Source organism: Eutrigla gurnardus, assembly GCF_963514095.1.
Source record: "Eutrigla gurnardus genome assembly, chromosome: 18".
NCBI classification, from domain to species: Eukaryota; Metazoa; Chordata; class Actinopteri; order Perciformes; family Triglidae; genus Eutrigla; species Eutrigla gurnardus.
In genome coordinates, this window is record NC_139929.1 from 18,217,405 (window position 1) to 18,244,590 (window position 27,186).

The 27,186-nt window shown below is 41.4% G+C and overlaps 1 protein-coding gene across 1 annotated transcript; it reads right to left on the bottom strand.

Annotated features, from left to right (window-relative positions):
• Window positions 1-3,689: 3,689 nt before the first annotated feature.
• Window positions 3,690-10,854, bottom strand: LOC311028836 (scavenger receptor cysteine-rich type 1 protein M130-like; the record flags this gene model as incomplete). The annotated part of the gene is made up of 6 exons (XM_084033631.1): window positions 3,690-3,718; window positions 3,785-4,069; window positions 6,216-6,521; window positions 10,150-10,266; window positions 10,358-10,657; window positions 10,806-10,854. The coding sequence occupies 6 exons, from the start codon at window positions 10,852-10,854 to the stop codon at window positions 3,690-3,692; spliced, it is 1,086 nt and encodes a 361-aa protein (XP_083889757.1).
• Between the last annotated feature and the right edge of the window lie 16,332 nt (window positions 10,855-27,186).

Consider the following 27,186-nt stretch of genomic DNA (forward strand, 5'->3'; position numbering starts at 1 on the left):
AAACTGTCCATCTGTGGTCACCCAGAGCATGATAGTAGCCTCATATTAGTACAGAGGCCAGACCAAACTATCTATAAATGAATGCATATAAACCATAGACAACAATGTCCTTGCCATATTTATGTCTAGATGACATTATTTTGAGTGTTGATGGAGCAGCTACAATGTTAGCATTGTCAAGTTATTTGTTTGTTGCAGAGATACCTAACCAAACCATGACGTCAGACCCAGACAGGACGGTGTTTGGTTTCCCAGCAAATCTGTGACTTCCACACCATGTACAAAGCAGCAATAGTGGTTATTTCAGCCATCATTGATGCACCTTTTCTACATGGAAGCAAGCATGCTAAAGAAAAAAGGCTGACTATGCCATAAGTCGCCATCTTCTCCAGTACCAAAGAACTGCTGCTGCGGCTGAAGCCGAAGCTACAACTTATGAAGACGTTGGTGTTGAAAGTGGGAAGCTCAACCTGTGACTATACCAACTGAAGACAAACCCTTCAGTTCAGTTCAACACACTACTGAGTACCTCCAAAAGCAGTCGGAAATGTTATCTGTGGAGCTGCCTTCACAACACGTAGCAGTGGAGTCACATAAGAGTAAAAAAAAATGGAAATACCTGATAGAGGGGGACATAGTGAAGCTCAGATCACTTTTTATGTGCTTATTTTTGGAGAAGACAAAGAAGAGAGGAAAGGTAATTTAATAATCCTCTTTGTACTTGCTTCCAAAGCCTGTGTATTTGATGGTACCAAAAGCAACACAGTCAGATTACAAAGACATAGTTAAACAACTAGTAATTAAGATGTGTCCAAGCAAGACCCTCATGTACTCTGAAGCCCGCACATCCTGAAAAGGAGTACTTACCTGAGCCTCACGGTGCACAAGATTTTGCAAGATATTTCATCTGGAAAGCTGGTCTTCTGCAATTTGACAACAAAGCTGAGTATGATTGGTCATGGAAAGCCTCTTATTGAAGCGCTACCATGAAGTGCATCTCTCTGCCGGGGAAGAAGTGTAACTGGTGACAAAGTGCTTGAAGCTGAATCGTTAAAATGCTGTGACATTCTTATTGAACTGGAGTGGGCTAAGAAAGATGGTGCTTTGACAGGGGCATTGTATATGGACACAGCTCGTGGGGTAAAATGAATAGTGGAAAAGGTCTCCTTTTTACATCCAATTAAATGAACAGGTTTTGGAAGCATGCACAAAAAGGATTATGGAGTGGCCTTTCCTCCCTTCTTTGTATTCTCCAAGTTTGTCCAACAACAGGCAAATATAAAGACTGATCTGATCTGCACTATATCCACCTCCATTGGCCATGCCTCTATCAGGACAGAAAAGCCTGTAAACACAGTAATGAAGCCTCTGTGACTGCAAACAAAACAGACTTCACTGCAGAACTGGCATTCACAACAATCCTGCTTTACAGAAGTTGGATGAACCGGATCGTCAGTCAAATACATAAGACGCCCCACCCACTGAAAAATGTCAACTCCATCCATCCATCCATCGTCTACCGCTTATCCTGTATTTAGGGTCTTGGGGGGGTCGCGGGGACAGAAAACCATTCACGCTCACACACCTACGGGCAATTTTAGAGTCACCAATGAACCTATCCCCATCCTGTATGTCTTTGGACTGTGGGAGGAAGCCGGAGAACCCGGAGATAACCCACACTTACACAGGGAGAACATGCAAACAGAAGGAACCCGGGACCCTCTTGCTGTGAGGCGAGAGTGCTACCCACTACACCACAGTGCAGCCAAAAATGTCAACTCTTTAACGACAAATCCCTAGAGAACAGCGCAGAGCATACCTCAGAGAGAATCACTTCTGCTTAAATTGTTGTGGACGACTAAACACATGGCAAAATAGTGCAGGATTACTGTTGAGTGCTTCGAGTGCAACAGTGACCGACACATTGTGCTCGTGCATCCAATCACACAGGTCCTCCTCTCCCAAGCAAACCTCATCAGAGAGATGAACTTCTTCAGTGATCTCCAAGTGTACAGAGATTTGTGGAAATGCATATGCTTCATGCTCTTGTTCCAAAATCTGCTTGATGAAAGCATAACATGCAGGGGAAAAAAGGAGGGGGCCATACTAGATAAACGGAGTAATAAATCCCTCGCCAAGACAGATTTCTTTAACCTCTGAAGTTAATGCCAACTCCACCCCATACACCCTGAAAACATGTCCCGGGAGATGAGACACTTCAGGTAGGAGAACAACTTCATCACTGAGTCCATGACTGCAGCTTCTCATATCCCCCTTAATCAAATGTGACACGGTGCCAGATGATAGGAGGATATTACCTCCCCAAGAGATTGCACACTATCACCCCCCCCACACACACACACATACACATACACACACACTTTAGTGAGTTGAAGTTGCAGGCATGTATTTATTTGCCGGATAATTTGTGTTTAATAGCGTCACCCAGCTGCTCATGCTTATAACTTCATACAGGCACAAATACGAGAGCAGCTTTTTGAACCATAGACAGTCTATGGTTTATACTCATAGTTTTGTTTGGTCTCTGTATTAAGTACTGTACTGTCAGGTTCTATTGTAGAGCTCTGGGAGCCCACAGTCCGCCACAATATGTTTTGTCCCCATATCTGATTCAGCGATGACAGGAAGAGAATCTCAAGGCCTTTTTGTGTTTGGTGTAACCATAGATTTCACAAGCAAATTAACGAGGCGTGGTGGCATAGGAGCTTTGTTGATTGGTTACGTCATGAAACATCACTCAGCTCTCAGACACACAGCCTCCTGGTAACTAAACATGCGGTCTTACAGCATATTGTTTGCTATTGCCATTTATGGACTTAGTTACATTCGTTTACTAGATGACATGTGTATTACAAGATAGTCACAGTTTAATTCTTTTTTTTATATTGATTCTATCGTATTGTGTCCATCATTGTTATTGCGCTTCTGTTGTGTTGAAATGTATTTATTTACTGTGAAGCACTTTGGAAACAGTTGTGTTTGTTTGAATTGTGCTATATAAATAAAGTGGATTGGATTGGATAATTCCAGAAACAACAACATGAATGGACTCTTTTCAGTCAGCTTGGATCAGTCATCTTTGCCAAACTTGCAAGTAAAACATGCAGCTGGTTTTTCTGGTAAGCTTACCAAAGACAGTGAAAGAAATCAGACGGCTCTCAGAGGAGAAGTTATGAGAAAAAACATAGATGTGATAAGCACAGGTGTAGCTTCCTTGGTGGGCCGGCTCTATAGCGGGAAACAGGAAGTGGGCAGAGTGATTGACAGCTTGCTGGGTGTAGTTGCGTGTTGAGTAGGAGGAGTTGAAGGTGAGCTGGAAGGAGCCTCCTGGGTACTGTGGTTGGATGGAGCAGGAGATGGTGAAGTTGGAGCCCCTGACCAAATGAAACGCCTGCTGCAGGGCCTTGGACACCCAATCGATGGAGGAGGACACAGATATGTTTGGCTGAAACAACAGGTCTGTAAAGATAGAGAGTTGATGAAAGGTCACATTCACCTTCCATCCAATGTCCAACAAAATGGAGATTGAAAAAGAACATGATGCCACAGGTCTGACAGACATAGACATACAGATGTGTGTCTTGCCAGGAGAAGCTTCACAGTCTATTTAGGGATCTGAAAAAAAGCCCACTTCTCTACATTTTATGATGCCATTGTCCTGGATAACTTTAAAAGTCAGTCCAATGAAAACCACTCACTGTCAGTGGGTCAGAGGAAAGCACCCAGACATTACTGTCATAGATGACGTCATAGATGGACTTACCTGAGCAGGTGAGATCCAGGGTGGAGTCAGAAACACCTGATGTTGCACACTCCCTCAATGCAGATCCAGGCTGAAGACAGTCAGGTCTGATGGTCCACACAGATTTGTCTACGGAACTGTCTTTCGATCTCAAGGAAACAGCAGAGCCACAGTCCAGCTCTCTGCAGGCAATAGCTGCTTCCTGCAGCATCCAGTCATAGCCATCCACTGGTCTCCAGTCTCCCTGATATTTCATCTCCAGTTGTCCTGCACAGCGACTGTCTCCTCCCACCAACCTGACAGGCTCTAAAGAGACAAAAGTGTCATCATTAAAAGAACAAAGTGAGTTACACTAGAATTTCTCTGAAATGAACCGCTGCAGATCCTCCTCTACCTAAACAGTTGAGTTCAACAGCTTTGCCAGGTGAGCAGATGTTTTTATCCAAGCCTGAGCTTCTACAGTCCAGCAGAGCAGACTCATTGCCTCCACACTGGAACTCTTTGGTCCACATTGGAGCCTCCACTTCCCTATAGAGTGCCCCCTGGAGGACTGAAGGAGCCCCACAGCCAAGCTCCCTACAGACCACCTCTGCATCCTGCTGGTCAAAGTCAGCTCCACACACTGAGGACCACCCCGGGTTAGACTTTACCTCCAGTCTGCCTGAGCACAGGCTAGTCCCATTCACGAGCCTGACAGAGTCTGGAGAGATAAAAGAAGATAGAATAGAGAGAGAGAAAAGACAGCAGACACTAAATATAAAGACTTGGACTGGACTGACTCAGCCCAATTCCAACATAAGTGCATCATTAACAATATAACAACACAGACTGCAGCAATGTTCCTATCACATTCACATTTTAACAACTTACATAGTGTATCTGCTTTTTCTATTCTATTCCTTCTGCGCATGGTCTGATGAAGCTAATACATCATCTGCAAAGAGTGAGTTACAACTCTGAGATCCCTAAACCAGAAGGTATCTGGTATCTGCTGATCCCTGAAATCTTCTCCATGAAAATCACAAACAGGATTGGTGAAAGGGGATGACCCTGCCGAAGGCCAACACACACGGGAAAGATTCTTGACTGTTTGCCGAGTATAAGAACACAGCTGTCACTTTTGTTATACAATAACTGGATACCTTGATAGCAACAACCCTGGTACCCCATATTGCCATTCCCCACAGGACTTCCAAGGGAACATGGTCAAAATCCCACAAAACATATGGATGTTCAAAGAGTTGGAAAGTCTTCTTTCCAGCACCCTGGAATAAACATTCTCAGGGAGGCTGATCCGTGTGATACCCTCATAGTTGGAGCATGTTCTCTGGTCCCCTGTTTAAATATGGGACACACCACCCTGGTCTTCTACTCCACAGATACTTTCTTGACCTCCACATGTCACAGAGGATGCATATTAGTTTCCAGAGTCTACAGCATTTCAGGGCAAATCTATGGGTGAGACTTCCTTGTTGTATTCAAGCCCTGCGTTCTTCTCAGAGAACAGGGTTGTTGGGTTCAAGAGTTCCTCAAAATGCACTCAGAATTTACTCAAAATTGAAGTCAGTTCCCCTTCCTGGATGCCACCCGGAGACTCCATGAAGGTTCAGCTCTCTGGCTGCTTTTCGGTTCATAACTGGTAAAACATTTCTTTCAACGGCACTCAGCATGGGGTTTTGATAGTGATGTCCAAATGAAGCTTCGTAGAGCATTTTCTTTATTTTCTGACCCCAATAGATGGCGCTCTCTGTTCAACAAAGGGTTGAAGGCCGATATATTTCCATTGCTTTCAACCCTTTGTTGAACAGAGAGCGCCATCTATTGGGCTCAGACAATAAAGAAAATGCTTCACGAAGCTTCATTTGGACATCACTAGGTTTTGAGTACTGCATATCCACCGGCTCTCATTCTGGACAACTCTGGAGAAGGCAAAAGCTATTGCCCAAAACAAAATAGTTCCCAGAATCAGCACATGATCAGACTCCATCATGGCTGTTTGAAAAAGTTCCGTACCATTTTAGCTGGTGAGCTGTCTGTCAACCTGGGTACATAACTGGTTATTGTCGATGTCATAGATGGGCTTACCTGAGCAGATGACTTCCAGAAAGTAGGAAGAGAAACCTGCTCTTGCACACTCCCTCAGAGCAGAATGACCACAAGCAGACCCGATCTTCCACACAGATCTCTGTGATGACTCATTTTTCCATCTTCCAGAAACAGCAGAGCCACAGTCCAGCTCTCTGCAGGCAACAGCTGCTCTCTTCAGGGTCCAGTCAGAGTGTGTAACTGGTCTCCAGTCTCCCTGTTTCACCTCCAGTGTTCCTGCACAGCGATTCTCTCCTTCCACCAACCTACCAGATTCTGAACAAAAATAAGAGTCATTAGTAAAACAATACAGTGAGTTTCATTCAAACAGAAATGAACCTGATCACAGTTACAGATCCTCCTCTACCTGAACAGGTGAGTCTGACAACTTTGCCAGGTGAGCAGGTGTTTCTATCCAAGCCTGAGCTTCTACAGTCCAGGAGAGCAGACTCATTGCCTCGACATTGGAACTCGTTGGTCCACATTGGAGCCTCCACTTCCCTATAGAGTGCTCCCTGGAGGACTGAAGGAGTCCCACAGCCAAGCTCCCTACAGACCACCTCTGCATCCTGCTGGTCAAAGTCAGCTTCACACACTGAGGACCAGCCCGAATTAGACTTTACCTCCAGTCTGCCTGAGCACAGGCTCGTCCCATTCACCAGCCTGACAGAGTCTGGAGAGATGAATGAAGATCAAAGATTAGATCAAGAGCTTGCTGGAGCACGCTGGGTACTGTCCAGGTGGCGACCTTTGGGTCTGAAAACTGAAGCCGAGCCGGAAGTGCCTTCCACTTGGAGGCAACTCTTCTGGTTGTAAAATGCTGTCTGATTGGATGAAAGACTATGAGAAAATTATCCCACTTCCCACATGATTTATTATCACAATAAACAATGTGAACATGAGTTTATGGTCTCAATCGCTAGTTTCAAGTCTTCTTCAATTCAGCATAATGTCCATTTAGTGTCAAATAGAACATAAAGCATTCACCCACCCACTCAATTCATCCGGATGAGTCGAGTTTGTTGTCTCCATTAACCTGGGTGACTTGCTGCCAACACCAGGCAAAATATACTAATTCAAACGATTGATTATGTCACTGGCTGCTCGGACTAGTTAACACAGACAAGAGAAGGTGCTTCAGAGTCTGCCGAAGAGTTAATCACTGTTAGTGAAACTTCGGCCATAGATGGAAGCAGCAGAGGTTTCGTTTCTGTGGATCACTCCACCGTCTCTCGGAACAGCAGAGGACTCACTCGCATGGATCCCTCAGTGAAAGTTCAGTCAAAACAACAGACCCACACTCCCATAGCCTGACAGATTGAGTGGATCTGCTTCCTCGAAATTTAGAGCAGACTTCAATTACTAATATTTAAGGAGGGTATTAGACTTCAACAGCACAGTTCATCCTTTTAAAATGTAAGTATTTTACTCACTGTGCGCAGCCAGAGTAACGAGAGCAACACCATGTCGCCATTCTCGGCACCATACCTTCAGCTGTATGCATGTGAAAATAAATACAAATTGATTTAATTTAAATGAAACTATTGGTTGTAGTTGGAGACAGTGGCCTCGTGATTGACTCATAGTTATTTCTATCCTCTGGGTGATACTGACTCAAGTCACTCGTAAACTTGGATCAGTTTGGTGATTGACTTACTGTGTGATTGACTGGATGCTACCATGGCATTTTCCAGTCTGGGTGTTTTCCATGTTTTGTCTTAGAACATTTACCCATTCACAGTGTGTAGAAACCCACCAATTTATAACATTCAACTTTGATCTTTTTTTTTTTTTTTTTGCACATTCTTGTACAGCTCTCCCGTCTTTATTTATCAATCACCCCACACTATATGTCTCTGTTTGTTTATATTGTTTGTTTATATTGCATATATTATAGTCATAGTTTGCATGTAAAATGTACTTATTCAAGACAAATTCCTCGTTGGTGTAAAATTGTAAAATCCTTCTTGGTAATAAATCTGTTTCTGATTTGGATTCTGATAATGATACACACACACACAAACACACACACACACACACACACACACACACACATATACATATATATATATATATATATATATATATATATGCTTTCACTTTCCTCATCAACCTGTCCATAAAAACCTGGCCTTCAGCCTTTTTTCCGCCACCATTGTGCCAAATCCATTGCATTCAGTTGTGCTCTGTGTGCTTTCTCGCATTGTTCCTTCAGTTTGTTTTCAACTGACTCACTTCTCGGCAGTGTTTTTTGTTGCACTTACCTGTGTTGTTACATGTGCTCTGGTTTCACATATGCCGAGTGTCTTCAGTCCCTGAGTTTTTCCACGTGCTTTACCCTCGTGTCGTCTCCAGAGATCCATTCTCTCTGGTCCGGTGATTATTTCTACAAGCCAACTAGCTTCCCGCTAGAGGTGGTAAATCCGAGTCAGTGTGCTGACTCACGGATCTCTAGGTCAATCACCAAACTGATCCGGGTGACTTGAGTCACTTGAGTCACTTGAGTCAGTGCCCCCAGAGTATAGAAATCCTATCCGTAAAATGCGATACATAAATATATATACTGTAATAAACAAAACAAGCCATTGTCATTTGTGAAAAATAAGGATTACACTTTAATTATTAATAATTATTAATTAATTATTATTAATTTTAACTTATTATATTCATGTCATTTGTCATCATGTACAGTATGTGTACAAAGTAAAAAGAAAGTATTTTCATTAAAATGTAATCATATTTTATTATTTATTATTTTATTTTAAAAGGATGATCTATGCTGTTGAAGTCTAATCCACTCCTTAAATACCAGTGGTTTAAGTTTCAAGGAAGCAGATTCATTCAATCTGTCAGGCTATCTGAGTATGGTCTGTTGTTATGCGGAGCTTTCACTGAGTGATCCATGCAGCGAGTCCTCCTCTCTTCTGACTGCACAGCAATAAAACCTCTGCTGGTTTGAGCTACAGCCGAAGTTTAACTCAATCAACCACCTTCTCTTGTCCGTGTTAACTTTCAGCAGCCACTTGCTAGGGTAAACTGATGCACTAGGTGTTAAAATGTGATTTTACAGGTTTTAAAGAGAGGAGCGAGTCACTCAATCAGTTGTTTGAATTAGTATATTTTGACTGGAAGCAAGTGACCCGAGTGAATGGAGACAGCAGACTCGACTCAATATGAGTGGGTGAGTAAATATTCTCCCATCTCTACTTCCTGCCTCCACCGCCTTCTGTTTTTGTTTAATAAACATCTTTGTATATGAACCTGCCTCAGTCCCTGCTTTGGGTTCCAAACAACACTAGAACATTTGTCATATTGTGAAAGCATTTTCCTGGACTTCTTTAATTACCCAGAGACCCACTGGATTACAGGATTACCAGTGGCTGTGTCACAAACTTAATTTAGCTCTTCAGCGTAAGAATGAACAAATCTTGTACAATTAACGCATGTGGAAGCAAGCAACAACCTACTCACAGGCAGAAATTCAGCAGTTATGAGCAAGGAGCAAGATCAGAGCATCCCGTCAGAATTTGAGAATTGTTTTACTGACTTCGCACTAATTTAGCCTATAAGCCTTTTGTGTTTTCCATTCCATTCCACACAGGTATTTTGTTTGCAAATCAACAAACAACAAGGTTACTAATACCAAATGTATAGATATTATTTAGTTTTGATGGAGCAGCTACAGTGTTAGAATAGCCTTCGATCAATCTGAAAGTTACTCGCGAATCGTCTTGCAGACAAACCTTACAAGCCATGACTTCAGCCTTTTTACAAAATGTCTTTGTTTTATTGCAACGAAATCACAACAAAACAGTTTATTTTGGGTTCACACCGCTGTGGTAAACCAGCCGATGTGTGGATTGCTATTTGCAGTGAATAAAGCTCAATGAAATTCACTGAACATCCCGAGGTGATGTTGAATTACCCATCTGGGACTTGTACAACATGTATAAAGCAGCTCGTTATTTCAGCCATGATTGATGTTAAGGTAAGACCCCCTCCTTCCCGATGCATCCAACACAAGTGACGCAAATAAACATGAATGAGGCATACATTTTGTGTGTGAACACACCTTAAGCCACTTTTGCAAAATGTGAATTACATAGGCACAGAGATGATGTCACCGATGGGCTTACCTGAGCAGTTTAGAACCAGGATGAAGTCAGAGGAATCTAATCTTGAACACTCCCTCAGATTTGATCCAGACTGAATACAAGCAGATCTGATGACCAACACAGATCTGCTTGAGGACTCTTTTCTCCCCCCTACAGCAACAGCAGAGCCACAGTCCAGCTTTCTACAGGCAATGGCTGCTTTCTTCAGGGTCCACTCGTAGCCATCCACTGGTCTCCAGTCTCCCTGTTTTACCTCCAGTGTTCCTGCACAGCGACTGTCTCCTCCCACCAACCTGACAGAATCTAAAGAGAAACAGAAGAGTCGTTGGTAAAACAATACGTTTCAATACAACATGAATTAACCAGATCACAGCCGCAGCTCCTCCTCTTCTACCTGAGCAGGTGAGTCCAGCAGCTTTGCCAGTTGAGCAGATGTTTTGATCTGAGCTTCTACAGTCCAGGAGAGCAGACTCATTGCCTCCACAGTGGAAGTCTTTGGTCCACATTGGAGCCTTCACTTCTTCATAGAGTGCTCCCTGGAGGACTGAAGGAGTCCCACAGCCAAGCTCCCTACAGACCACCTCTGCATCCTGCTGGTCAAAGTCAGCTCCACACACTGAGGACCACCCTGACTTAGACTTCACCTCCAGTCTGCCTGAGCACAGGCTAGTCCCATTCACCAGCCTGACAGAGTCTGGAGAGATGAATGAAGATAGAATAGAGAGAAAGAGTGATAAGAGAGCAGACATTAAATAAAAAAGCTGTCATGAAACAATTCACACTGAAGCACTTGAATGTTCTACTCCACATATTGTAAAGATATATCCTGGTGCATTCAGCACCTGACTTCCTGAGGCAGCAGCTCATCTGTCTGCTGCTGTTCTGGTACATGACTGTCGTAGACGACTTCACTGATGGGCTTACCTGAGCAGGTGAGATCCAGGGTGGAGGTCGAGAAAAATAATGTTACACACTCGCTCAGAGCTGATCTAGAATGAACACAGGCAGGCGACATTTTCCACACAGATCTTATGGAGGACTCTTCTTTCCATCGCACAGAAACAGCAGAGCCACAGTCCAGCTCGCTACAGACAACAGCTGCTTCCTTCAGGGTCCAGCCAGATTTAAAGCCAGTCACTGGTCTCCAGTCTCCCTGTTTCACCTCCAGTGTTCCTGCACAGCGACTGTCTCCTCCCACCAACCTGACAGACTGGTCTGTAAGAGAGTCTGTCAGTAAAAGTAGATTAAACTCAGTCTGGAGTCCTGGAGAAATACACATATATTCAGTATTTAAGTAAATGCAATAAAAAAAATGCACAAATATATGTTTTTAAATGTATTTTCCAAAACATATTTGGATGTTGTTGCATGTACAGATTGTTGAACCTGGATTTACAAACGTATGTGTTTTTGAGACTCCCCTTCCCCTATTTCACAAATGCATTTTTTTAAGTGAATTATCTGTGGGCAGCCAGATGTCTTCTTCCGTTTCAGCCAATTGCATAAGAGTAGATTGGAGGATATTATTTATTGTGACCACATAGCATTTCATGAGTCAGAGTCAAAGGGCCAAAAATAATAAGGGCCCAAAATGATTTAACCAGTTAAGTCATTAAGATCAGTTCTTTTAAACAAAGGTGGTTACAAAGCCTTTTGAGGGAGATAAGAAAAACATCAATCTCAAAAGGTAAGAAGACAGCAGCACACATCCAAACAAACAAGCAGACAAGCATCTGGCAATACAACAAAAGTGTAGCAAAGCATTGACATTGAAGTGCTTTCACACTTCACTGAATGTGGATTTTTGTGTACTATACTACATTATAAATTTGTGAATAAAGTCTTGAGCTCACTGCACATATTTAACTGCCCCATGATGCATTGCACCTTTGTGGCTTGAGACCGGCCCTAAATCATGAGAGATTTTGAACCAGGCTTGAAGGTATTAACATGTCACTCACATTTAAATCAGGCAGCAACGGTTCTGAAACATGAAGCCAAAGCTGAAGTGCCTTAAAACTGCATTCTCTCTGCTGACCATCAGCCATCAGACTCTGACTGGAAAAAGAAGACTTCTGTATAGAGTAGCGAAGTCCCGCCCCTTCCGCTAGACTCCCATGGGACCTCTGAGATCGTAAAACATGTATGGGTCTCAATGCAGCTAAAATAATTATTTGCTGGTCCCAGTCGCTATATGCCCCAAATTAGAAATGTGTCGTTTGTGGATTTAAATTATAATTTTTCACGTCAAGAGTTTGACTGTTTATTGTTCAGTTTAAAGTGATGGTTCGGAGTGAAATGCACCCTAGGTCATTTCCAACATTACATCCAGCCAAATACCCCCTTCGGAAGCATTTTTAGCGATGGTCAGCATTGGTCAAGATAGGGCTATCAGCCGAATGGCTGAGTACTGGCGCTATGGTAGATCTTGTATATCTCGTAAATAACCCCACTAATAATGCATGGAATGTTACCAAACGTCTGCAGTAGTACACATAGGGTCTATACTCACAAAACCAGGCATTTGAAAGTTTGTAAGTTACATCAGGAGTTTATTTAAAAGAACACTTGCCCAATAGCTTCTATCCTCGGCTGCTATGTTACCGCAGCGTAGACGCCACTTCCGTGTTTACCCAGCCGATGCCGTGACGCGAGTTTCACGCGAGAGAATGAAAAAATTTGCATCACGGCATCGGCTGGGTAAACACGGAAGTAGCGTCTACGCTGCGGTAGTGTTAGTTAGTTGGTTCCCGTCCAATGAGAAGATGAGGAATCGCTGGCTCAAACTGACGGATATCATTCACGCCGAGAGCAGCGAAGAGCTGTAGTTCACAAGGCGGCCTCACACAAAACCTACCATTATCAAACACCTTTGTGATAAATCATAGTTTTTTTTTGCATGAAAACATATCTTTAAAAACCAAAAACAACATATGTGAAATTCATGGCACAATTCAAACAGGACCAGAAAATAATTTCGATCTCGCCATAGGAATACATGCATCAGAAATTCATTTTGAGGTCCCATGTAGAAAGGCAGGACTTTGCCACTTTATTGAAGTGACAAAATGACCCATACATTTGGTTTCTTTTCACTGCTTCACAATTTAAAAAAGTTGAATAAAAATGAATTAGTTTTATAGAATGCTTTTCCCGATGCTCAAAAATGCTTTTGCAATTGCAACTACATCAAACAAAACAACGGATCAAAACAAACAACAAGTTAAAGGTTAAAAACAAGTTTGTAGTCCACACACAAAGTCCCCAATGTGTTGATCTAGGTGTGAAGCAACAACAGGAAATGGTGTGTTAGCATTAGCAGAAACTAAATAACTAAATGAGGCTCTGATATAGCTGTAGGAGAGTGAACAGGAAACAGTGAGGGTGATATCAATCCGATCAATTTCCTCTCTGTACTTCTACAGGTTTATATATATATATATTGACTGAACTCAATTACTTAAAATGTATGAAAATCTGAAGGATTATAACTTTAACGTGTATGATTTCTATGAAGTCCATTTTGCCTTTTTTAATCTTTTTTCCCCCGTGTGTGTATGTGTATGTGTATGTGTATGTGTGTGTGTGTGTGTGTGTGTGTGTGTGTGTGTGTGTGTGTGTGTGTGTGTGTGTGTATGTGTGTGTGTCAGTCACATACCCAGACTCCCACACAAAGTGTGTGAAAGGCCTACAGTCAAGTCTGGGTGTGATAGATGTATGTGAGTTCTCTGATTAAGATTTGTTTCTTTAAAGTAGAGTCCTACCTGAGTTCCACAGCAATAGTGCCAGCACAGAGAGGTGCATGAATTCCATGTGTAGACCGTTTCTCCACGCTAATAGTGACATGTGGTGTCCTTGGTGTAGATCTGCGTAGAGAAGGAGGTGGAGCTTCACTTAGGACTTAGCTGTCTTTAGTTGTGTTACCATGGTGAGCAAAGATGTTCCTATCAGAGTAAAGGTGTCAGAGTCAAAGATATTCAGTTGATGTGAGTCTCTGCTGGAAGCTCAGAGCTGATTCCTGCTGGATTCCTTCAAACTTTTTTCCGAAAATTTGAGCAGGAAAATGATCATAAATGGCTCTGGTTTTCTTTATTCATATCAGCTCATGTTGTATTGCAAATTAATCCAAAACTGTTTGTATCTTCACATTATAAGTTATAATTAAGTTTATCCCAAACTGACATCAAGGGGAGTTCCCAAGTGACGTCTTGCATAATGTTCAGGTTGGGACTCATTGTGAAAAAACTCCACTCACAAGCTGAATAAGACACTCCTACGCCAAAAGAAACTCTGCAATCAAATACTCACAGTCATTTTAAAAGATGGTATTTTGCAACAAAATGCGACACGTTCACTATTTTAAATTACTCTTTCAAAGCAGCAACAACACATTGATGTACTTTATACACAACTCTGCTGTCTTTAGTAATTTATGTAATATACCATATTTTTAATGTTCTCATACAGCTTCTGTGAAAGATTGTTCCTGTACATTTTCTCACATTTCAATCTCCAAAGAAGAAAGAGAAGAGAAGAAAAGTAGAATTAAAGGACAGTTATCAATAGGCTACTGTAAACTCATTTTCAGTCATTTCAACACAAATGGTTTTTATTATTTGAAAAAAAAAAAAAAGATCCACTCTGGTATGGAAATGCAGTGCTTTTGTGATGTACAGTACAATATGTCAATTGGATGGAAATATTAAAACATTCTAATAAATGGCAAATTTTAAGCTTATTTTGTTGTTGAGACACATTAGCACAGATTTTTCATGGAACGTATGCATCAGATGAACAGTTACATTTTATTAATTATCAACACAGAATCTATTGTTTCATAGCAGTAAATAAAAACATGTGGTCACCTGATGTATGATTATGGTCATGTTGTACCTGCAGAAGCATATAAACCTGTAAAAAGGGATTCCACTTACAATCTGATTATTCCATCATCTTGCATCTTGTTGTTAATAACAATAATAATATTTATGGGTAATGAACTGAGTGCTATTGCACATAAACAGAATTCAATATCCAGAATAACTGAAAAAGCGTCTCCAGACCACCACTGACTCTGTCCCACTTACAGAAACAGCCACATTCATGAAAGTTAAGAATTTATTAAGTACTGTGCGTGGAACACAATCAACCATATACTGTATGTGTTGTTATGTGGACTGTCTGACTTTGGCTTGCTGCGTCTGGCAACACAATCACTCTTCTGGAGCCGCCAGACGATAATCCAGTGAGTGTTATTCACTAAAAGCACAGGGTTGGCCCGTCCTGTCAATACAAGTCTTATTGTATATGGCAGGGGGAAGGCACTTCTGTTAGACTGTGTTGCTGGACTCCAGGAGGCTGGAGGTTTCATGTCAATCTTGTGGAAATGCTTATTTCGTCCATAACGGATCGGTCAGTGATGTGGTGCTCATAGAACATATGAGTAACCGGACCCAGATGCTGTACAGCCTGATAGCCAGCCTGGCAACATAGTGAGTGTTGGCTGAAGAAAATCACATTAGGCACAATTCCTCACAAACTGTCAAACGTCTGTACACGAAACACTTACAACGGCAGATGTCAAGATTCCAGTTAACAAAAAGAAACACACATCGAAATCAAGTGAAAGAGAAAACTTTAAGGAGAGAAGTAAGTGATTTCAATGCACACTGTAAGGATGAATGTAACACAATGCCAAGTGATATGCAGATCCACGTATGGTTTTCCATCGTACAACTTGTTTCAAGATGGCCACGAGCAGCAAAAAGCCAGCGTCTCTGCGCTCTCAAGCTAATAAAGAGGATAAAGAGGATGACTCTAATAAACATGAAGACATCCTACAAGCGATTGAGACAATGGAAAACAGAATCTCCAATAATATTAAAAGTTTGGAGGAGACGATCGCCGAAAAAGTTGCGGCTGCTGTTCGGGAAAAAATGGAGATAATCCGACAAGAATTCAAGGAGGATATTGTGGATCTTTACTGCCGTGTTAACAACCTGGAGGCGACCGTGAAGGATAACCCCCTTTTTGACCCTCAGTTCAGCTCAGAGGTGGGTGATTTTAGTGCACGTTTGAAAGTGTTGGAAGACGCCGCGGCTGCTACACCGGGCCCGAGCGCACCTGGAGTGAGGAGCAGTGATTTAGCGCTCAACGTGGTGATCAGAAATCTTCCACACAGAGTGAATGAAGTCACGCTGAACTCCGTGAACTGTTTAATTAAAGACGGACTTAAAATCAAAGACATTGAGTGCGTGTCCGCAGAAAGGAAACAGTCACGTAACAACAAACCGGGGGTTATAATCGCCAAGTTTGGTTGTCATGAACACAAGAAATCTGTAATGAGCAAAAAAGCAACATTACAGAAACATTCGGAGTACAAGAAGGTGTATATTAATCATGACATTGCCTTTGAACAGCGGGCTATTGAGTACAGCTTCCATGCGATTTTAAAGGAAATCGGCACGGACAAACTCGCTGTCCGAGGAGGGCGTGTAGTTAACACGTCGGTCTGGTCAACACGCAGTAACACGGCAGCGGGGGGAGCAGCCCAGCGCTAGGTTTCATGCGGGTTTTGGAATGTACAAAGCTGGAACATCGATACATCATCAGAAAACAATAAAACACGTTCACAGTGTATTAAGCATCTGGGCTTGGATCTAATGGGAGTGGCAGAAACTCATCTGACTGGTGTGCAAGCTGCATCTGTTGCTGGATACAGGTGGTTTGGGCAGAACAGAACTAGACTGCATCATCGCGCTCGCTCTGGATCAGGGGGAGTGGGACTTTTTATTAGTGACAGAATGTGTACGGACTACAACTGTGAAATCCTTGATGACTCTGTGGAAGGTATATTATGGCTGAAGCTGACTGCTAAGCCCCACCTCAGTATAGACCATGTGTTTTCTGTTGCTGTTTGCTATTTACCACCAGCTAATTCCAGCAGGCAGGTTGATGCAGCAGACTTTTATGAGACCCTTCTTTCAAATGTATTTAGATTTCAGAAACTTGGTCCCTTTTGCATTATGGGTGATTTCAACAGCCGTTGTGCAAATGTACAGGATTATATTGAGGGGGTGGATGCAGTAGAAGAACGAAATATAGTGGATACAGTATCTAACTCTTATGGGGAATTATTTATTCAGTTTCTTATCAGTGCAAATTGTTGTATTTTAAACGGGAGGAATTACCTCAATAATGATTTTACATGTGTATCATCAAAAGGGTTATCAGTTGTTGATTATATAATAGTGCCTTATGAAATTTTGCACTGGTTTAGTGAATTTAGTGTAAATAGGAGTGAGGACCTCTTCACAGAGGCGGGCTGTGTCTCCACTATTGACACATCCAGAACTATTCCTGACCACTCTTGCCTTACATGCTCTATGGTTCTCCCTGCTGGACTAATATCTCCTTCCATGTGTACCACCCAGAGGAATGAGGATATGGTCTCATTCACTGTTTTTGATCTACCCAGCATTCCTGATAATTTTCTATCAAGTGCCTCATGTCAAACAGCACTGAGGGACTGTGCAGCACAGTTGGGGGATGTCACCGCTTGCCAGCTTGCCGTGGATGCTGTGTATACACAGTTCTGTGAAATTTTGAAAAAGGAGATGCAAGATCAGATCCCTCACAGAGATGTTGTTATTCAACATGGCTGTTCTAACAAAAAGAGGAGGAGTAAAAAAGTTTGGTGGACAGATCATCACTCCTCACTATGGAAGGCTTTATGCTCAGCGGAGAAGGAATGGATACTGTGCCCCCCTGGTCCAGCTAAGGCGCAGGCTAAAGCTGTAATGAAGGACATTCAGAAGCAGTTTGATCGTTCAGTCCAAGCTGCTAAAAGACGATACTGGAGATTACAGCAGGAAAACATCCAAGAACTAGTGAGTAACGACCCAAGGACCTTCTGGCAGCAGGTTAACCAGCTTGGTGTTGGCAGTGAACGCCGCCCAGAGATTCCCTGGGAGGTACTGAGGCCTGATGGGACTGTACAGACTGATAAATATGCTGTTTTAGAGACCTGGAGGTGTGAGTTTGCCGGTCTGTTTCAATCTAATAACCATTGTGACTCTTGTATCAGAGGTAGAGTTACTGCATATGCACATAACCAGGGCTCCTTCATGAATCAGCAAATTACAGAGCATGAAATCATAAAAGCTCTACAAGCAGCTAAAAAGGGTAAAGCTTATGGATATGACGGGGTGCCAGTTGATGTATTGAAAAATGGTAACACACTGAATATTTTAAATAGGCTCTTTAATTATTGTTTTTCAAATGGTGTGGTACCAGAGTTTTGGAAATATGGTATTATTAACCCCATCCCCAAAGCTGGGGGAAAAGACAACAGAATACCTCTAAACTATAGGGGAATCACTTTGACATCTTCTGTGTATAAACTGTTCTGTTCTGTGCTGTATAATCGTGTTGCCGAATGGGCAGAAGCTAACGATATTATAGCAGACGAGCAAAACGGGTTTAGAAAGAAACGGAGCTGCCTTGACCATATTGCTACTTTAACTACAATCATAGACACAAGGAAAACGTTGAAGAAAGCTACTTTTTGTTCTTTTATAGATTTTTCTAAAGCTTTTGATCACATAGACCGAAACATGCTCTGGAATAAGTTGTCCGCATTAGGCCTACATGGCAACATGTTGAATTGTCTCATTGCTTTGTATGAAAATGTCAAATGTTGTGTTCGAGTTAATGGACGTCTCACAGATTGGTTTCCAGTTGATATTGGAGTTAAACAAGGATGTATTCTATCTCCTATTCTGTTTGCCATGTATATAAACGATCTGTCTCTAGCAATTAAGGCCTTAGATAAAGGTGTCTCTATTGGTAACGAAAAAATATCCATTCTGTTATATGCAGATGACATTGTTTTGATTTCTGAAACTGAGGAGGGGCTTCAGGAGATGCTTAATTTTGTTCATAGTTGGTGTCAGGACTGGAAAATGAATGTAAATCCTGATAAAACCAAGGTGGTGCACTTTAGAAATCCATCAATGCCCCTGTCTGAGTTTAGTTTCTCCTGCGGCTCGTTTACTTTGGCAACAGCTAAAGAGTATAAATATCTGGGTTTGATGTTAACAGAATTTCTAGATTATAATGAAACTGTCAAGAATTTAGCAATGCATGCGAATAGAGCCCTAGGTGCAATCATAGCTAAGTGTAAATGTATGGGTGGTTTTCCTTTTAAATGCTATACTAAATTGTTTGAATCCTTGGTCCTGCCTATTTTGACCTATGCTGCTGCTGTCTGGGGATACAAAAGTTATTCTCCTATTAATGCTGTGTTTAATAGAGCATGTAGATTCTATCTAGGTGTGGGTAAATACACCCCAAATGCTGCTATACAAGGTGACATGGGCTGGAAAACCCCATGGCAACATCAGTGGTCCTGTATTTTTAAAAACTGGCAAAGACTCTGTGGAATGTCTGACAGTCGATTATGTAAACGTGTTTTTCAGTGGGCGGCTCATTTGACAAATGTAAAAAATTATATGCAAACGGTAAAAACCTTTTTCAGTACTATGAATTTACCTCATCTTGCTTGTACAGATATGGTTTATTCTAGTAACGACCTTAAATGTTTTGATGTGGCTGTGTCAAAGGCAGATGAGGACTCATGGCTACAGTTAATAAATAAACCAGAAGGGAATAAATTACGCACCTACTGCCTATTTAAGGGTACATTTGAGACAGAGCATTATGTAAAGAATATACTTTCAAGACAACATAGAAGTTCCCTTGCTAAATTTAGATGTGGAGTCGCTCCTTTAGCGATAGAAACCGGTAGATACACAAACACCCCATTGGAGAGACGTTACTGTATTTTATGTGATTCTGGCTCCATTGAATCAGAAGCCCATGTTCTTTTGCACTGTGTTACTTATACGGACATTCGTGCTGATCTATTTAGTACACTTTCGAAGTTTTATTTTAATTTTAATGATTTTGATGATATGAATAAATTGTGTGTCATTTTAGCTGGTAAACATTGTATTAATGAATGTGCCAAAGCCTGCCACCTCATCCTCAATAGAAGACTGTCTCTTATGAGTTCCAGTTCATAAAATAATTGTTTTGCTTTGTTTTGCTTTGTTTGTTTTGTTTGTATGGTACCATAATGTGCGTTTCTATTCATGTTTTTATTAGTTGGTGTCTCACAACTCTCTTTTTGAGTGGTCCCCAACACTTTTAATTTTGTCAAGGGGGAACGGGTCATTTTGTAATCAATACTGTATTTTTATATTGTCTCTGGATTTTTATTGTGTGTTGTGGAGTGACACCGAAATAAAGCTTATCTATCTATCTATGAATGACAAACACTATAATTTATTAGTAAAAGATTGGCAACAACAGTTCATTTTGGGAAAGGATGTCTGGGGTGATGATGTCACAGGCCCTGTATGGCATGATGATGTCACAGGCCCTGTATGTTGTGATGATGTCACAGGCCCTGACTGTGATGAGATGTCACAGGCCCTGTCTGGGGGATGACATCACAGGCCCTGTAAAGCATGATGATGTCCCAGGCCCTGTCTGGGGTGACCCTTAGATGATTCAGACACTGAAAATGTGACTTTAGTCGACCAAACCACATTTCTGTCCGGGCCCTTGTTCTCGCGTGGGCAAGGTAATAAACTTGATGTGCTGCAGTTCGGGGGTCTGCAAGGGGGCCAGCAGGTATGTCTGACAGGCATTTCTCTCGTCTCCCAGCAATATGTCAGAGAATAAAACCGAGAAGGCAAAATGTAATTGTTACAAGTACATGCATTTCAGTAAGGTGTACTGGCCTGAAACACTTGGGAGTCATGGACCGAGCCAGGCCACTTTGCCTCAACATTACTCATAATGTTGTGGGTATTATAAATCATCTAAAATAAAAAGATGTAGCGTATTAAGCTCACTTAATTCACATAATTAATTGTGTGGTTGACAGTAACCATAAGTAATTTTTACCTGAACATTGATACTGTTCAAGAACTTTCTATTGACAAAATCTCCTCCATGTGCTCCTTCGAACCTTCGTGCAGTCCAACACATGCCATGACATTAGGGAAAGCTGTAACACAAAACAATCCAGAGTATCCTGTTCCAATGTAAAAATGCCAAACACAGATTTCTCACGGCGTGGCAAAAAGCATATCAAATTGTATACGTGCCACACTGACCATCTGTGGGACATTGAGGCCGTGGCTCCCCGACTCAGCAGTCTGCACAAGTAACAGATGCCATCACCTGAAAACCTGTACCTCTCATGTAGGTTCTCCTCTGGCAACACTAAAGGGTCTGACATGTCTGGAAAACATCCTCTCACGTCTGAAAGCTCTTCTCAAGATCACTGCCTCCTCATCCAACACGTCGTCCAAAAAGGGCATGCCATTGTGAAGGATGAAACACGTGAATGGGATGTTATTTATTCATCAATTACATAATTGAAACCACCATTGCAAATTCACCAGCCATTTCTAATATGGTCAGTAACTGCAATGATAAATTCTGACTTTATTTCCTGGATTCATCTTTGGTAAATAGAAAGGCCATGTCCCGCCCCTTCCAGTATCCCCCAATGGGACCTTATTTTGGAAAGAATATGTATGATCCAGTTTGATCCTTTTAAGGTGTAAAGTCTTTATAATTATGTATTTCCACAGTCACTAACTCCAACTCTCATCTGGCTGAGCTTCCCCCAGAGTCTTTCCTCTCCCCTATTCCGCCGCCTGCTCGCTGAGCGGACCGCGTCCCGCCTGCCTCCAGGAAGCTCTTTCACCTTGGGCACAGATGGCATCATGTCCAGACAGTCCATCAAACTGCACTATGAACCTGAGTCTCTGGCCTCCACAGTTGAAAGCCTGGGAGGAGGTGTGTCCTGCCTGGTCCCACTCCCACTACAGCCAAGCCTGAACCTGTGTCACTTTACCCACTGAAGTTATTTGGACTCATTTTGGACTGAGCAAGACCTTTTTAAATATCATGGGTTGCATCCAAACAGGAGAGAAACAGGGAAACTAATGTTTAATTATACATTTTTAGCCTAAATTGATGGTGTCCCCAGCAAGGCTCAGCATCCTGGCTCTGTATTTCATAGATCAGTGTGGGTCCTGCAGTATGGGTCCATGCAGTGTGCAAAACCAAAATCCCCACAATATCATCACTGTTAAAACCAGTTATTCAATCCCTACTGTTGAATTAGCTCAATTCTGTCTACTCAATGTTAGATCCCTTGCCAATAAGTCTTTTATCTGCCAGGATTTTACCATTACCCAAAACATTGACTTTACCTTGGTGATTTAAATATCCATGTCTGTTGCCATTCTCCTTCCTCATTTACCTCAGATTTGATCAAACTTTTAGATTCCTTTAATTTACTTGACTCAATATGAGAAGCAGCCCAGCCATGACAAAGGGCACACACTAGACCTTGTGCTCTCCCGTGGTTTCAGTGTGGATGATGTGATTTTGCCATCTCTGACCAAAACACATTCCTATTCCTCTCTCCTGACGACAAACCCCCATTTGGATTCACTCCAGTCCCCTTAATTCACTTTCTGTCCCCTCATCTGTCAAACATTTATGTCTCAAGAACATCTTTGAATACCTATGAACATCATGGACTCAGTCAGTGGTTTTAACAGCTCTTGCACAAATATTTTAGATTCTGTAGCTGCTGTCAGATATAAAAACCTGAAACCTTCTTCTATGTCATGGTTAAATGAAGAAGTAATGGTTTTAAAGAGACAATGCAGGAAAGCAGAGAGGACATGGAACAAACGAAGCTAGTGAATTGCACTAGCTTCAGTCTCACAGAAATACATATATATGTAATAAATAAATATGTTATAATTATGCATCAAAACCAATGAAAACTATGCCAATAGAAAATCAATTAGGATCCTTTTCATGCTGGGTAAAGGCATCCATGTGACTATATGCAATTGACAGAGTAAGCAGCAAAGTGTTAGATTTTTTTTAAACCTAACCATGATGTTTTTTCCTAAATATCCCACACATTGATTGTGTTGTCCAAACCCTAACGTTTGTTTGAAAGTTGTGCTGGGAAAGTTTTTTTGAAATGTGCATCCATGTCCACAAATCAATCAACTAAATTTCACAAACTTTTGTCAGACTGGGTTGAGAATGTTGAAAAATCACATCATACAAAGACACAATCAAAAGGTATTGCGAAACCTTTAATAATTAAATTAATAACTCCACAGCACGAACCGAAAGACTCCCTTCGGCAGCTCAAATATGTAACAAAGATGTCAGTTGAGAGAGCTTGTTTGTGACTTAGCAGAAACTTTTGGTTGAGAGAAGGTTTTTATGCAGTTTCCAGAATTCAACTGGAAATAATCTCAGAGTTACCTGCTGTCACATTTATGATATCTCTTTGTAACCTGAATGCTCACTGAAAGTGTTTATACCCGATGTGTCAAAATCCCTCTGCAGGCTGGTTTTGTGAATGTCAGGAAATTAAACCCCAGAAGAATGGATGAAGGAAGGTAGTCAAATAAGCTACAAGGTTGTGAGCTCCTCTTGTGCTCTGAACTGATACAACAGCACAGGCATATCTGTTGCAGCAACACAATGGCTAACCTTCTTTCAGCAGGGATTAATGAGGGCGCATTGCACTCTCAAACCTTGCTCTGATCACACAAAGGTTTCCACACCACAGCTGACAGAGAAACACACAATCCATGAAACACATGCCATTCAGTGACTCACAAATTCATACATTAAAGCCTCTTTTTTGGAAGAATTATCATTATACAACAGAACACAAAATGTCATTGGCCCTCAGCAGAACCACTGCTTGACTCCTCATCATCTATATATGAAACCATAGGAAGTCACATTTGATGCGGCAGGAGGCGCATTATCAAATGGAGGAACAGCCTGAAGCAAATTCACACAAATTATGTAATCTGAATAGATTGCAAAAGGCGAAAAAAACAGTCTGCACAAATTAACCTTAGAGGCACAAATTGATCTTTTCACACTCCTCCAAGCCATTCTTATTCAACCGCAGATCTGTGTTTTGGACTGAATTTAAGCCTCCACTCTTTTATGTTTCATACAAAAGAAAATGTTGAATATGGTGGTAATGGTTAATGTCATTAGGAGAACTTGTCATAGTATTCACAGATTGAAAAGAAGAAAAAACAAAACATTCGGTTAGCTAAATGACCAATTAGATACAGCTTTACATATAGGCCTATGCACTAAACTGTAATTATAGCTATTGCAAGGGGAGACAGGCAAACTGAGCAAAGTACAAAGCATCCGAGACCATCTACGAGAAGATTGGCTGTTTCTATGCAGTTTTTCTTAAATAGGACGGATTTAGCTCCTTTTCTGGTGCATACTTGCCCCATTCAGGTAAATGACAAGGTCAGACTCCTCCCCCCTCTCCTTCCTTCACCACAGACCAGGGCTGCGGTCAAATAGTCAAAAAATGAGGTCCTAACTCCTTTTCCTTGACCTCGGGGGAAAATGTCACAGGGACTTTCACTACGCTACGGCATTATAATGCGCCCGCTGATGATTGATAGCTGATGATCGGCACCGTTGCTGGTGTAACATGATTTAAATAAACAAAAATATCATTAAATTATTATCACTGTCCACACACATGTATCAACACAATTCCAATTACTATATGTCTGCATGAAAGTAATTGTAGAATATGCAATTAATAGCATATTGTTTGTTTTCATGAACGGCCGAGGTGTGCGGCACTTTAAATGTTGCTCTCGCAATGAAATGAAGGTCGACGTGATCTCCTTTCGAAGATCCGTTGCATCCTATGCTAAAGGAGATCTGAAAGGAAACATTGGAGCTCCTTTCCTTTGCATTTAGAGAATTGAGTCCTGCATATGATGAGATTGCCACCTTGAGACACTTTCTTACTGAAAGATGTTTGTATGTACATGGATGTATGGCTATGACACTTGGATAATATCATCACAAAATCCATGTTTTTTCATTTAAGACTGGATGAAGTTCTAATTTGGGTAGACGTTTGTTTAAAACTGTAGTGATGCAATGATCTTCCCTCAAATTTGGATTTTAACATTTCATTTTGAAGTTGTAAACTTTTTAATGCTGTGGCAAATATGCAATAGACATGCAGTAGAGAATATGATATGATGGTTAATTCAGAGTGTATATTTCTAATTACAGTGAGGGAAAGGGCAGCATGTGAAGGTTGTGTAGGTGTACAGAAGAATGTAAGAGCAATCCTGAGTTCAGGGACTGGTAATGCACGCCAGGCATAATGCAAGATATGAAAGGAAACATTGATGTGAGCAACATGGACATGTCTGCTGTTAAAGCCATGCCAAAGGACAGGGACACCAGGAAGTAATGTCAGGTTTAGGAAATGGGCCTCGAATGACAGATTGTATCAGTCAACCTACCAGACCACATTCTGAAGCTAGCAGGCAGGCAACGGTGGCAGAGAGGTCAAACCTCAACTTCTAAGAAGTACATCCCACAGCGCAAATAAAAAAAACATCAATACACATGTAGACCACTAGGGGTGCACGTAACAACGCATTACAATAGTTTGATATTTTTCAGCCAAATCTGAAGTCAATTCAGGTTTGTGTTTATTTGTTGAGGAGAGCTTTGTATATAAACACACACACACACACACACACATCAATGCAGGGAATGCAATCACCTGCATTCCATGAATTAGACTAAGTGATCAACAACATCTTCTTTGGGCTGAACGTGTCTTCAGCTTGATTCTAATCCATGATGTCATGTACCAGTGATCCATCAGGGCTTCTCCTTCCAGTTGATTTAGTACCATGTGTCTCCAGGACCGGCCCCGAGGACACAGCTGCCTATAGTTTTTAGACAACGTTGAATTTCTCTCTTGACTCTGCCTCACCAAAGTATCCCAGGATCCTCTGCTCTCATAATGTCCTGAACCTTTTTAAAAACACCCCGTGGTTTTATTTAACAGGATGGTGTTGAGTTTAGCTTTTGGATGGTAACATTTTCGTGTGGGGGGAAAAGAAAGAATAAATCACAAAATAAATGGTTGTAGACTGTCATTTGTTGAATTTTATGCTCCCCATCTCCAACCAATACTGTTAACAGAGCTCACAGCAACCAATCATGTTGGCTGCCCTGAGTTTCCAGTGAACTCTCATCTTCTGTTCAGTATTCTATGAAATACATACCTGATACTAAACTAATAAAGCATGAATAATTATCACATAGTTCTCTTATTATATGAATTATGAAACATAACAGAGCCACAAAAAGATGCAAATGTAAGAGACTTGAAACATTTTCGATCAAAAATCGGCTCCTCATGACTTTCAACGGATGTCAAGTTTGAAAGATTAATTATGTGTGCATTCTTCTGCCTTCAGGTTAAGTGAACCAATAGGCTCATTGGAGATGTGCTGCGTCTTGGCTGGAAAGTACATGAAATCAGGTGGAACCTAAAAGCTGTGGTCCAGTTGGACTGTTTCCAGCAGCCTTCAAAGAATTTACATTTACATTCATATTTGTTTGTAAATATATGTGGAAATGTTCATGCAGCCCTTTTTCTGTCTGCCAATTTTTTTGATAGGTGCTATATACATAACCTTTACCATTGTTGTTGTTATTATTAACCACACAGGCTTTGTTTGTTTGTTTAGATTAAACCTTTATTGCACAACAATTAACAGCCTGCAATCCAGCATTACATCTTAGAATTATAAAAAATTAAAATTGCATTTTCTACTAAACGTGGTGTTTTTAAAACTAAAAGCCAATCAGCTCCTAGATGAGGCGACAGCCAGGCTTTTCCCATCAGGCCCTGGGTCTGACAGCCATAATTTATTGTTTGACAACATTTCGGAATGCTTGGATCTTCATCGGGTCAAAATGTTTTAACAAAGTAACACATGGATTTATTGATTTGGATAACAATGCACATGAATCAGCAATCAAGCTCCATGGTAGGCTGATTCATTAGTGATGTCCAAATGAAGCTTCGTGAAGCATTTTCTTTATTTTCTGAGCCCAATAGATGGCGCTCTCTGTTCAACAAAGGGTTGAAGGCTGATATATTTCCATTGCTTTCAACCCTTTGTTGAACAGAGAGCGCCATCTATTGGACTCAGAAAATAAAGAAAATGCTTCACGAAGCTTCATTTGGACATCACTACTGATTCATCCAAGACAGTAATAAAACATCCA